This window comes from Plecotus auritus, assembly GCF_963455305.1.
Source record: "Plecotus auritus genome assembly, chromosome: 2".
Lineage (NCBI taxonomy): Eukaryota > Metazoa > Chordata > Mammalia > Chiroptera > Vespertilionidae > Plecotus > Plecotus auritus.
Window position 1 is genome coordinate 185,468,819 of NC_137771.1, and position 14,392 is coordinate 185,483,210.

Below are 14,392 nucleotides of genomic sequence, written 5' to 3' on the forward strand. Positions count from 1 at the left end.
GGCAGTTTTGTGGAAGAATTCCTTAAGACAGGAGGCAGTTTGAAAGTCAGTGCCCTGCTCAGCTGCTGCATAATAGTAGCCACTGCAGAATTAGTAGCCATGGTACTCTGTCCCTATCTAAGCATTTACTGCCAAGGGATCTTTCACAGCAAGGGGCCAGGGCTAGCACTGCTCCTGTGTGGCGGCTATGGTTGTCCTGGTTTAACTTCTCTAGCCTTTTATATATATATAGGTAGTGGAAGATAGGGAAGGAGAGAGAATGAGAGAGAGAGACATCGATGTAAGAGACACACCTGGGCCAATCTGACCTGGCCACTTCTGTCTCCCCAGACTCTCTCTTTGGAAGCACCTGCCAGAATTAAGAACAAGGCTCCCCCGCCTGATTGGCCCCAGGAAGGAGAGGTGACTTTTGAGAACGCGGAGATGAGGTACCAAGAAAATCTGCCTCTGGTCCTAAAGAAAGTGTCCTTCACCATCAAACCCAAGGAGAAGATTGGCATTGTGGGGCGGACGGGGTCGGGTAAGGACCCTGTCGGAGTTAAGTTTGTTGCCCATGTGTATTGCTTATTGACTATCACTCTCATCCCTTCAAACCAGGTTCCCAGTACATGCATGATTAGTGTCTCAGGTCTCACTGAAACCACTTCTCCAGGATTATTTTCAACCCTGCTTTTCTAACACTTAGTGTTTTTTCCAATCATAAAAGTACACATTCTCACTGTGGAACACGTGGAACATATGGCAAATTACAAAGGTGAAACGCACCCATAACTCCACGGCACGGGGATAATTACTGTTAACATTTTAGTGGATATCTTCCAGGTGTTTTCTATCAACAAATATGTTTACAAAAATTAGGTCATTTTTGCCATGCTAGCAGTCAGTAGCTGTGCGTCACAGCAGGTTGCCTAGGACCAAACCAGAGAGGGTCGGACCTGCATTGCCACCATGTGCCCAGCATCCAGATATCATTGCTGACATGTACACATAAGGAACTGTTTGACATTGAAATGGGGACTCAGAACTGTTGGACATTGAAATTGGGACTCAAACATTTTTTGTTATTATATGTTTATTTCTAGTTTGCAGAGGCAAGATTTTTTAAAGGAAAGAAATGGGGAAAAAATAGATACAGAGGCAAAGAAGCATTGAACAGACTGTCAAACTACAGCGGGAAGGCAGGGGAGGTTGTGGGGGGGGGTGCGCCTGTAAGAGATCAACCGAAGGACTTGTACGCATGCATATAAGCATAACCAATGGATACAAGATACTGAGGTGGGGGCAGGTAAAGGCATGTACTGGTGGGTAGGGGAGGCCAGGGGGGAGGTCAATGGGGAAAAAAAAAAAAGGAGACATATGTAATACTATTTGTAATACTTCAAACAATAAAAATAATAATAATAATAAAAATTAGGTCATTTTATACTCACTGTTTCATGGCCTGCTTTCAAAGCCAGCAAATATTTTCCATGTCAGTTACTGCTCCCGGCACGATTTCTATGCAGCATGACATGAAATCCTGTTTTATGGGTCTCCGCAGTTTATATTGAATAAGCTCGAGTCGTGGGCACTGAGGTGGCTGCCAGGGTTGACTGTTCTGAAGAGCCCTGCAGTAGACGTCTTCCTTCTGTGACGTCGGGTGTTCGCGGTCTCTGTGATGTATGGCCCGGGTGGCCTCATGTATATCAGAGGCTCACCCACCTCTAAACAAGGAGCCTCTGTCCCTTTGAAGACAGAAATGCGTTTCTTGTTCTGGGACATCAGTTGCAAAGAACTAGAGAATAGGCCTTCCTTTTGGGTATTTTACCTCACTCATGCTTAGAAGTGCATTGACCCTGGGTTTCTAGGGTCAAGACTTCAGTAATTTCTTTCTTTCCCTCTCTCCTTCCTGAATAACGCTTCAAAATTGGGCTTGTCTCCTTTCACCCTGTTTACCCCTGGTATAGGGCCTCTCTGAGGCAGTTCTCCTAGGCTTTCTGGGCTTCATGTTCCTTTTCATCAAAATTCTTCTAGCTTTTGTTCTTGCCATTAAAAAACAAAAACAAACAACACAAAAACACCTGGCATCTTTTCTGGCCCATTTACTTTAAAGAACCTGCCACGAAGAAAAGAAAAAGTCGTTTCCTGCCCCCTGTTTGAAGGAATTCCTTCAGTCAAAGTGAGAAGGTGTTTTGCACTGGCAAGAGCATGCTCAGCCAGGGAGGGCAGCTACCCACAGCTCTCACTCTGCTCTCTCATCGGGCTCCCTGGGGGGCCCTGCTCTTCCGAGAGTTCTGACTGGTGTCCCTTCTGTGATTTCCCTTTCACACAAGTGTGATAGACTGAAAATTTCACCAAGACTTGAGTAAACCATAAGTAGTGACAGAAGAGAAATAAACAAGAAAAATAAAATAATCATAAATAGCCTGACTTGCAAAGTCTAGACTCTGATCCTAGTTCGCTTCTTCCAAGGCTCCTAGACTCTGGCCCTGCTATGGTTGTGAGGACTTTGTTGCCTTTTTTACCAGCACATTCTGTCAGAGATTCAAAGAGCTATAGTCTTCCAGTCCAGGTGTTCCAAACCAAGGCATCTTTTATTAAGATGGAACAACTTAACCTATTATTTGAGCCCCATTCCTTTCTTAGTTTGGCTCTTAAACCGCTACCTTGGCACTGAGGGAGAGTGCCCCTCCCCTCTCCCCCACTTCCTGGGTAAGGGGCCACTCACCAGACCCCCTAATCCTGAATACAGCCAGTCACTTTTAGGAGGAGAAGGCCTCCTTAACATCTGTCCTGCTACATGGGCTTGGGTTCCCAACTCATTTCTGGTAAATGGAATGGAGGAGTCCTGCCTTAGGAAGTGGACATTTCTCTAGGTTCCCATTAGGGAACAATATTGACTGCAGGGATGTGGCTGCAGACTCGGCCAAGGCAGAATAGTTGTACCCTCAGTGACCACTGAGTAGATGAAGTCATGAGGCTCTCGTGAGAGGTCTTTCAGAGCATGGAGACAGGAAGATGGGGGGCAGTGTGGTCTAACAGCTGAAATCCTGTAGTTCTCAATCTAAACCATGGGCCTGAGCTGCAAGAAAGTAGATAGACAGCACTGTGTCAAGCTATTTTGGGGGTGTATGGGGCATTAGATAGAGCTTTTTAATGTTTATATGTTTTGACAGTAGTTTCAATTCTGAGAACCTATCCCAAGGAAGTCATTTGAGGTCAGAGCAAAGTTTGAGTGACACACGGCATCCTGTATAATAAAAGGCTAATATGCAAATTGTCCCCTTGATCGGGAGTTCGACCAGGGGGCAGGGCCAGCTGGCCAACCACCCATGGCCCCACCCCCAGCTGGCCTTCTGCATCCCCTCCCTCCGCCAACCAGGATGGGCCAGCCAGACCCACCTGTGCACGAATTCGTGCACCGAGCCTCTAGTAACATTATAATAATACGTTTTAAATAAACTACACATCCAACATTAGAGGGCTAGATGAGTTAGAGTGCATCCACAGGATGGACTGTATTGCAGCCATCAAATTTTTATCCTGACAAGTTAATAATATGGTTAAATGCTTGTTATGTTATGTTCAGTGGGAAAAGCCATTACAACATCATGTCTCTGGTATGCTCTACTCTGAGAAAAAGACTAAAAGGAAATGTGTCATAAATAACAGTAGTGATTATGAGAGATTGATGTTATCTTCTTGAATTACTTATATAACTTAACATGAAGATTCCAGTAAGAACAGCTGTTCTGCTTATCACAGTGACAATGCACTCATTGTTTTAGCCCCTAAAGCTGCTTTTCTGCCACAGTTCCCTGTCTGGGCAGAGTCACCTCCAGCCGCTCATTGGCTCAGTCCAAAGCCTCCTACCCATGTGTGTTTACCCCACAGCTTCTTCCATCCCCCAGGTGTTGCTACAGCGATGGAAGGCCTTGTCTTTACTCTCTCAGCTATGTCAAAGGGACAAAAGAGAGGGGGCATCTTGTCCTCTGGTTTGCCCTAGCTCCTTGCCATGAGACCGCTGTTCTCATTTTGCTAAGAAGCATTAAACACTGTGCACCTCTTCCTAAGGTGAAAAGGAGGCATTTTTCCATTTTACTCTCATGAGTGTGTAATGGTCCTGCCCATTCCTTCTCTGACTGAGCTGTGTGATTTAAATGTATATGCCTAGTAGTTCAGGAAAATTCATCGGGTTTTCTGTTTGTTGTTGTTGTTGTTGTTGTTGTTGTTGTTGTGTGTGTGTGTGTGTGTGTGTGTGTGTGTGTGTGTGTTCCTGTTTCTGGCTATCATTTTATAATTTCCTGAGTTAATCAGTTGCAATAATGACTGCATAGAAACGGAAAAGTAGATGATTTTGCCCTGAGAATAAACCAGTTTCGTAAGTTGCTAATGAGCTACTCTTCTGCACATCTCACTCATCAGGCAAGTCCTCCCTGGGGATGGCCCTCTTCCGCCTGGTGGAATTGTCTGGAGGCTGCATCAAGATTGATGGAGTGAGAATCAGTGACATTGGCCTTGCTGACCTCCGAAGCAAACTCTCCATCATTCCTCAAGAGCCAGTGCTGTTCAGTGGCACTGTCAGGTGAGGACCTGAGCGCCCATGTGTTTGTGCCTCATTTCAAGGCCAGGTGGGCATGTTAGAGCCTCCATCTGGGACTGAGATCTCGTGACCTCCCAGTCTAGTGCTTTTCCCACTACAAAGGGCACCTCAGTAACACAACGGGGCTCGGAGGCCTGCAGCATGCTGGTGGGGAAGTCAGAGAGATTTGGGCTCAGATCTTTCTCTGCCACTTTGGACAAGCTACTTGACCACTCCTAAACTTGTTTCCTCATCCATGAAATGGCGATGTTATTAAGACCTGTTATTGTCAAGAGTGAATCAGTTCATACAGATTATACAAGCACAGAGCCTAGCAAACGATGGACATTCAGTAACGGTAGAACCATTATCGTCCTCGTCACCATCTTCCTCCATCCTCCATGCTCTTCTCTCATCAGTGCACTCCAAGTCGCAATTCTAATGATGGTTTCCAGGCATTATTACTACTCATGTTTTTCCATTTTCCAGTATTTTTCCCACCTGTAATGCTCTGGAATGATGCCTCTCTCTCTTGCAATCTGCCAGCATGCCAAAGATAAAATTCTTGACCTGTTAAAATCGTAAGAAGGAAATATATTGAATCCCATTTTTCTTCCTTATAATTTACCCTACCTTTAGCCTTAAGCTTTGCCTCCTAAAAACAATGGGTTTCCATTATTTGTGTCTATTCCTATTCATGTTGCTTCTCTTTCTAAATAAAACGGTTTTTAACTATATAAGCAACCCAGATAGGACTTCACTTTTTTTTAATACATTTTTATTGATTACAGAGAGGAAGGGAGAGGGAGAGGGAGATAGAAACATCAGTGATGAGAGAGAATCATTGATCACACCCCCTACTGGGGATCGAGCCCACAACCCAGGCATGTGCCCTTGACCAGGAATCGAAAGAGGGACCTTTCAGTCTGCAGGCCAACACTCTATCCACTGAGCCAAACCAGCTAGGGCAGGACTTCTTTTTTTTTTTAATCACTCTGAAAGTAATATTACTATTTCCTCTTTAATTTGAGCAGTTTCAAAAAAAAAAATGGTACTAATCTAATTTCAAATAACCAAGGGGCAGTGTTCACACTTGTCTGAATGGCATTTGAACTCACTCATTCAGGGAGGTTTGGTAGATAAACTGAATTCTCACCTACTTTCATGTAGGGTCAATACTCCCGGGTGCGTTTATTTTGGCATTTCTCTAGAACACTAATGAATTTGGACAGTATAGACTGGATCTGTTGATCCAGTCATTCCCTTTGGGTACTGAGATAACAAGGTCAAATAAGCAATGTCAGAAGAGAATTAGAATTTATTGAAGATTCAGATCTAAAATTAAGAAATTGGGAGTTATTGCCAAACCTGCTCTTCCTTCCTATAGATCTCTCTATTTTTAGACGCTACAGGAGCACCTTTGGGAATAAAATTGGCCTTATAATTTTTAGCTCAGGACAAAAACATATTTTTCTTAATTTTTTAATCATCATTTGGAAGAGTGTTAGGATATAAGGCATGTCAAATTTTAGACTTCCCTTGAATATGCTGGCACCAAGATGCCTGTGTTCATTTGAGAATTTTATAGCACTTCACATGGGTCTGGAATCAGGGGCTTCTAGAATTCATGGTAAAGAACTGACCTGCTGGCGTGTGCAGCTGTTGTTTGTAGAACATCGTGGAAGCACAGCTTTTGCAGGAGTCAGAGCCATTTGTTAGCAGCTCCAGAGGCTCGTTGCTTCTTGATGGACAAGCTCAGTAGTTGGTGTGCTAATGCCCTGAGTTTGTTACTGAGCTCAGAGTGCTGCTTCTGGCATCAGCTGTGCAAACTTAGGGAATCATAAGTTTCATTGCTGCCATCTGTAATTTTGGCTTTATTTTTTTCTTTTTTAAATATATTTTTATTGATTTCAGAGAGGAAGAGAGAGATAGAAACATCAATGATGAGAGAGAATCACTGACCTGCCGCCTCCCGCACCCCCACACTGGGGAATGAGCCTGCAACCTGGGCATGTACTCTGGGCGGGAATTGAACTGTGACCTGGTTCATAGGTCGATGCTCAGCCACTGAGCCATGCCAGCCAGGCTGTAATTTTTTGCTTTTTAAATCAGTGATAGACACCGAGAACATATAAAATCCTAGAACTTCTATCCTCCTTTAATCTCTCAGGTTTCTTATAATTCCCAAAAAACATTCAGCTTTTGGAGCCTTTTTGCTTTAATTAGGAAATTAGAAAGCCTATGCAATGAGTTTCCCAGAGCAAGGGAAGGATGATTAGCTGTTTCCTCAGCTTCCTCCTGGAGACTCCGAATTTGGAGACTGTATCTCCACCACCATTAACCAGCATTATGGGTGAGAACATCTCCTTGAGATACCAACATGCAGTTAAAACGTATAAGAATGCTTAGAGGGGCCGGCCAGTGTGGCTCTTGTTTTTCTTTTTTCCTTTTGACAGTCTTAGTCCCTGTGGAACTGGTAAGGACTTGTTTTATAAAAAGACAATTTCACACTTTTAGATTATCAGCAGATCACCTCTTCTTTAATTAAGAGTGCTCTTCCTAGCTGGCATCCCTGTAGAGATCAGTCTTCCCCATCCAGACCGTTCACAGGTAGACTTTATCAGAACGATTTCTGGTCCTGGTGTTCAAGATCCTGGGATGATTGTGACCCTTGGAAAGTGCATTGAATATATAGGTTAGAAACCACCAATATTGGAACCAAGGTGTATCAAATGTGTGCACAGGGACCTTGGCAATTTAACAGCTGCCAGTTATTGAGTATCCACCATGTTCCAGGCACTGTACATATACTCTAAACCTACTAAGCCATTTCGCTATGTCCCTATTATACAGAAGAGAAAACTGAGGAGTAATTTGTCCAAAGTCACGCAGTTGATAGGAGGCAGAGCAGGGATTGACCCCAGTCTGTTTGGATTCTCTGTGTGTACACACTCTCCCTCCACGAACTGCTCTTTGCCTCTGTTATTACTGAAAATACTTAAAAGTTGTGACAGCCTGGCTCAGTGGGGTTTGAGCATCAACCTTTGAACCAGGAGGTTCAATACCTGGTCAGGGCACATGTGCAGGTTGTGGGCTCGATCTCCAGTGTGGGGTGTGCAGGAGGCAGCCAATCAAAAATTCTCTCTCATCAGTGATGTTTTTATCTCTCCCTCTCCCTTCCTCTCTGAGATCAATAAAAATATATTTTTTAAAAAGTAGTGACATATTAATACCTCTTATTAGGAGTCAAATAATGATAGGTATAAATTTTTTTATTTATACAAAAAAATACTAGATGGTGTACATGGGATACAACAGTGAACAAGATCCAGACAGGGATCCTGTGCGGTGGGCAGAGAGACAAAGGAACAGGGTGATGCGTGCCATAAGGGTGAGCATAGAGACACCTCATCCAGGCTTGAAGGCTCAGGAGACACTTCCTACAGGTAGCATCTGAGCTGAGACTTGAAGGACAAGAAGGAATCATAGCCCAGAAGTAAAACCACAGTAATAATGGCTGTCACATGCACAGTGCCCACCCTGCCGCAGGTACTCCCGCAAGGACTTTATACACATGAAACGCGGTGGACACACGTAGTCCTCACAACAGCCTTTTGAGGAGGTGGTCTTTTATCCTGTCTCGCACATGAGGAACTGGGATGTGGAGTAGTTAGGCTGACTTGGCCGAGCACACACAGTTGTGATTGATAGACATTGTATAGGCATCAAGCAGGCTAACTCCAGAGTCCTTGCTTTTACCAGTGTCTCTCCAGTGCTGTGGTGAGGAAAGGTGAGCATGTTGCAAGCGGAGGGAGAGCACCTGTGCAAAGGGCCCCGGGCACAGAGAGCAGGGTCGGGCAGAGCCTCCCAGACAGCCCAGAGGCTGCGGACGCAGACACGGTGTGCGTCTGCCATCTCCTCTGCTCGAGTAGAGCTCCTCTGTGATGTGAGCCTGCTTGTGCCTGGAATTAGTGACCCTAGACATGGACACAAACATGGCACAGAGCTGAGGTTCTCCCAAAGATTTTCCCAGACGCCAAGCAAGATTTATGAGCAAAGCAAACTGTAACCTAATCCCTTTCCGATTACTAGACTTACAAAACTTCATGTTGAGATTGAGACAAGACTCCCCCCATCAGTGTAACATCCCATTTCCACCAAATATCTGTTCCACCACTACTCTACCCTCATCCTCCATGACAGAGAGCTTTTTGTCCCGTCTTTAACATTTCCAACAGTGCCTAGTCCTATTTCAATCTCCGTGATTTCCATGCGGCAGATCCTGTGGGACAGTAAACAGGAATAGCCCCCAAGCTGGTTTTCTGAACCAGGAGAAAGGAAGTCCTTCCTCTTTGGTTGCCCTTTCCTCTCTCTCATTCCCTCTGCCTTCCACTGGATCTGGCAGGCTGGCTCGTTTTCCAGGTCAGCTAGCTGTCAGATCCCTGCTCTCCCCCTGTTGCATAGGAAGAAAGAGCATTTCCCTGTGCATATAGGGAGATGTGTTTTAACATGTATGTGCTAGGAAAACATCTAGCATATATGCCAACATGCTAACACCTTTTGTTTCTATGGATCTGACTAGAGATGATTAAAACATGCGTTGGTTTGTGTTTTGTGATTTGCATGTCTATATTTCTTAATTTTTCTATATAACTTACAACAGTAAAAATGACATTTTATAAAGAAGAAATTCTGGCCCTGACCGGTTTGGCTCAGTGGATAGAGCGTCGGCCTGCGGACTCAAGGGTCCCAGGTTCGATTCCGGTCAAGGGCATGTACCTTGGTTGCGAGCACATACCCAGTAGGGAGTGTGCAGGAGGCAGCTGATCGATGTTTCTCTCTCATCGATGTTTCTAACTCTCTATCCCTCTCCCTTCCTCTCTGTAAAAAATAAATAAAATATATTTTAAAAAAAACAAAGAAGAAGAAATTCTGTTCTCAGAGATCGTCCTGCCTCGGGCAGGCATCAGCGTCCACCTCTGGCTGCTTAAGGGATGAGCCCTCTGTGACCTTAGGAGGTTTAAGGCCATTTCCCGTGCTTGTTTAGACTTTTACCCCGGACAGCCTTCGCAGTGTGGCTGCGCACGTGAAGGATCCCTGAGACATTCCTCTTGCATTTCTCTCTAGATCAAACTTGGATCCCTTCAGCCAGTACACGGAAGACCAGATTTGGGACGCCCTGGAGAGGACACACATGAAAGAATGTGTAAGTAAAGAACCACGGGCGAGCGATGCTGTGGGCACTGCCCGGTGGCCTCCGTCCAGCCTGGTCTGTCCTCCACCTCCAGCGTGTCTGTGGAGGAACACTTTTGAGCAGGACTTCCCAGACATTCCAGAAAGGGCGTAAAGGTTGATATTTCTGACCTCCGCCTCCTCCCTCTCCCCCCACGCCCATGATCATATTACCCTTTTTACCACCCATTGACTGAAGACAAGTCAATGAAAACTACTCAAAATTCAGTCATGGTTTTACATTAATTTCTATTTTATTCATCGTAACAGTACAACAGGCTTTTGAAGTATCTTTCTATGTGCAAGAGATACCTCATTTACTGAGTCTGCAGAAAGCATGCAGTCGGCTTGTGGATTCACAGATCTCTGCGGGGTGTTCGGCAGCCCCTCCAGGGGCTATGGATATCCCTCACCGGGAGGAGGGTGTCTGTGCCTCTGCTTAAGTCAAACTCAGGATCCCTTGCCCTAATTCAACTAGATAGCTCTGCTTTTATCTCTTTTAGGTTGAGCTTTCTCAAATAATTTCATTTGAAGACTAGGTTGCGTAGCTTACAAAAAGAGAAGTTTGACAGCCATGGGCCTAGAGCAGTTTTATTTTCCCCTTTTCCTGTTGCACGACCATATTTTTCAGTGGCTCAAAAATTAGGACCACTATCTGCCAGGATTTGGGGACATGAAAATATTAGAATTTCTGGGACATTTTGAGAGTAGGAGACTAACAGAATAGTATATTTGAAATAGGGATCCTAGAAAACCTGGGTCCTGGTCGCGTGACCATCACACCTGTACCTTCTTTCTAGGTGAGCCAGGTTCTCAGCTAGTATTCCTTCTTCTGTTCCAGAATAATTTACCTTTGCTACTGGATTTTTGACAAAAGTTAGGGTGTTTTCCCCCTCACTTTACTTTTTGACCCTTCTAATTTCTACTTTCTTTCTTCCTAGATTGCTCAGCTACCTCTGAAACTTGAATCTGAAGTGCTAGAGAATGGGGAGAACTTTTCAGTGGGGGAACGCCAGCTCTTATGCATAGCAAGAGCCTTGCTCCGTCACTGCAAGGTGCGGCGGTTTGGTGGGAGCTGGGGAAGGGGAGGGGAGGGGCAGGAGAGAGCAGGGAGGTGGAGGAGCACCCTTCCCTGTGGCACGTGGTCTGAAGGCGTTCCTGGCTCCCAGCCCAGTGACACTTTTAAGAGAATGCTCAGAGGTGTTTCTGGATTAACCTTGACACAATTTGGGTATATGGGTGGGTTGTTAGTTTTTTAAAATACGTTTTTATTGATTTCAGAGAAGAAGGGAGAGGGAGAAATAAAAACATCAATGATGAGAGAGAACCATAAATAATCCTATATAATAAGAGAGGAACATGGTGATTATCCGTTCTGCCGTAATGTCATGACCAGATCAGCAGGCTGCGTCCCCGCCCTCTGCTCAGGCAGCTGCAAGGCCCGGGGTAGGATAGGATACGATAGGAGGGGATAAGAAAGGAGAGGGAGAGGAAGGCAGGCCTGCATGCAGACAGGCCGAGAGGAGAAACAGAAATACAGAAAGGGAACAAGCCGACGAGGGGCAGGACACAGGTGGTGTGGAGCGGGGAGCCCCGCCCAGACACGGGAGGAGGGTGGTGGCCCCCATTGCGGGCCATTGGTGGGTCCCCGGACGGAGGGGTGGATGGTTCGAGGCCTTCTGGGCAGAGGTGCTCCTGCTTTGCGGCAGCAACACCCAGGCTGCACTGGCCTTGGCCACCCTCGCTGGGCCGGGCATCCCAGGCAGGGAATGGGAGCAGGATGGTGGCGGGGAGGCCAGGGAAGCCGGGGGGCAGCAAACACCTGGCCGGGGCTGAGCCCTGGGCTGGGGGTTAACACCCACCCCCCCACAGTGGAAGCTTTAAGGAGGGAAGGAGGGCTCCTCCCTCTCGCTCACACACCCCCCCACCTGGGCCTCCTCTCTCTCCGGCTCCATTTTCTCCACCGCTGGGGGCCAAGGTCTCCTGTGGGAGGCCCAGCCGGTACCCCAGGTCTCCCTTCAGAGCTGGGGTGAACCCCTGGGAGAGTCAGGAGACGGAGAGACAGGTGGGGGTCGGGGCAGAGGAAGCATCGGCCCTGGCGAGTTTGGGGGGAAGTAACCAGGTGGGGGAGGGGCGGGACAGGGAGGGGGCCTCAGGGCCCCCCCCCCCACTATGGACGAGCCACTTCTGGGGCCGCCCCCTCCAGGTGGGGGCTGGGGAGGTCTGGGGCTGATGGGTGAGGAGCCTGGGGGCCCTGGCGAGCCTCCTGGCGTAGCGAGGGGGGGGGGGATGGTCCCGGGAGGCCAAGGGAAGCAAGACATCGAGGACATTCTGCAGCAGATAATGACCATCACGGACCAGAGCCTGGACAAGGCCCAGGCCAAGAAACATGCCCAAACTGCTACCGAATGAAGCCAGCTCTCTTTAGCGTCCTGGGTGAGATCAAGGAGAAGACCAGCCTCAGCATCCGAAGCTCCCAGGAGGAGGAGCCCATGGACCCCCAGCTTACGCACTTGGACAACATGCTTCTGGCAGAAGGCGTGGCTGGGCCTGAGAAAGGCCGGGGAGGGGGGGTGCAGGTGGAGCTCAGCCACAGCAGCTTCCGGGGACGGCATGTCCCCTGACAACTCCATCAAACACTCGGACTATCGCAGCAAACTTGCCCAGATCCGCCATATCTACCACTCGGAGCTGGAGAAGTATGAGCAGGAATGTAAGGAGTTCATGACCCATGTCATGAACCTGCTGCGGGAGCAGAGCCGCACGAGGCCCGCAGCACCCAAGGAGATGGAGCGGATGGTGAGCATCATACACCGTAAGTCCAGCGCCATCCAGATGCAGCTCAAGCAGAGCACCTGCGAGGCCGTCATGATCCTGCGCTCCTGGTTCCTGGATGCCACACGGAAACGTTGGAACTTCAGCAAACAGGCCACCGAGGTCCTAAATGAGTATTTCTATTCCCACCTGAGTAACACGTACGTATCCCAGTGAGGAGGCTAAGGAGAAGCTCTCCAAGAATTGCGGGATCACTGTCTCTCAGGTCTCCAACTGGTTTGGCAACAAGCGGATTCGCTATAAGAAAAATATCAGAAAGTTTCAAGAGGAGGCAAAATTCTATGCCGTCAAGATTGCCGTGTCTGTCACCCAGGGGGTCCACAGCCGCACCAGCTCCCCAACACCCCCTTCCTCCGCAGACTCTGGCGGCTCTTTCAATCTTTCAGGATCCGGAGACATGTTTCTGGGAATGCCCGAGCTCAGAGATTTCTACCCTGCTTCCCAGGTGGATTCACTCTGACACTTGATGGGCCCAGGGGGCTACGGAGATAACATCAGGGGAGGCCAGATGTGTAGCCCTCGGGAAATGAGGGCAAATGGCGGCTGGCAGGAGATTGTGACCTCATTCTCAGTGACGTCCCCAACGGAAGGACCAGGAGCGTTCATTCTGACACTTCCAACTGATCTCACTCCTCAGGGCCACAGGGTGGGGGCTCATGAGGTGACTCTTGATGAGAGGACAAAGGCATCCAGAGGACAAGCCCCAGACACAGGAGAAGCACAAGATGGAGAAGGGCAAATGGGGTCGCCCTACTCCAGCCGACTCAGTGCTGGGGTTGCTGACTACATGGCAAGGAGAAGGGGGTCCCCTAAGGGGAAGGTGGGGTCTGTCTACCCTTTTTTCCCTTTTTTTCAATCTTTTTCTCCCCATTTCTTACACAGAAACACACCCAGAACCCTATCTTTCAGATCCTCTATCTCTCTCATAGACACATACACAACTATTGTTTCTCTTATAGACACATATACATTCTCTCTCAGACACATATATGACTACTAGTGGCCCAGTGCACAAATTTGTGCACGGGGCGGGTGGGGGGGCTGTGTCCCTCTGCCCGGCCTGCACCCTCTCCAATCTGGGACCCTTTGGAGGATGTCCGACTGCCGGTTTAGGCCCGATCCTACAGGGGTCGGACATCCCTCTCGCAATCCGGGACTGCTGGCTCCTAACCACTCACCTGCCTGCCTGCCTGATCACCCCTAACCACTCTGCCTGCCGGCCTGATCAACCCCAACTGCCCTCCCCTGCCAGCCTGATTGCCCCTAACTGCCTCTGCCTCGGCCCCACCACCATGGCTTTGTCCGGAAGGATGTCCGGAAGGTCTCCCAGTCTAATTAGCATATTACCCTTTTATTAGTATAGATTCTGTTTCTCTCTCTCTCTCTCTCTCTCTCTCTCTCTCTCTCTCTCTCTGGTTTCACCCATTCTCTCTCCCCACCCCTTATCTGCTCTGGGATCTGTGAAGACGCCAGCCTTGCCCTACCTACCAGAAATGCCAAAAATGGGGACACAACTTTTGGATAGATGACCTGGCCACGCCCCCGGGCCTCCCACCTCTCCCCTCCAGATGGCTTTATTACCTCATATGCAGCTCATCTTAAACCAATAGAATTGCTCAGTGAAAAAAAAAGAAGGGAAGGAGGGAGGGAAGAACTTTATAAGGGAGTCAGTAGACAGCAGAGTTAAAGAAGGAAAGAGGATGTGTGAGTGAACTGTAGGAGCTATAATGAAAATCAAGTATAGTTGTGTACTGGGGACAGATT

The 14,392-nt window shown here is 47.7% G+C and overlaps 1 protein-coding gene and 1 pseudogene across 4 annotated transcripts in view; both read left to right on the forward strand.

The window, feature by feature from the left end:
• The window catches only part of ABCC5 (ATP binding cassette subfamily C member 5), a 95,453-nt gene that overhangs the window by 77,679 nt on the left and 3,382 nt on the right, over nt 1–14,392 (forward strand). For all 3 annotated transcript variants that reach the window (XM_080657881.1, XM_080657883.1, XM_080657882.1), the window contains 4 exons: nt 331–520; nt 4,405–4,564; nt 9,689–9,767; nt 10,735–10,848. In XM_080657881.1, the coding sequence (XP_080514007.1) occupies nt 331–520; nt 4,405–4,564; nt 9,689–9,767; nt 10,735–10,848 (543 nt within the window). The remainder of the gene's footprint in view (nt 1–330; nt 521–4,404; nt 4,565–9,688; nt 9,768–10,734; nt 10,849–14,392) is intronic.
• Nucleotides 11,966–13,373, forward strand: LOC308242976 (pre-B-cell leukemia transcription factor 2-like; annotated as a pseudogene). Its single transcript has one exon. The product of its transcript is annotated as a pre-B-cell leukemia transcription factor 2-like (transcript).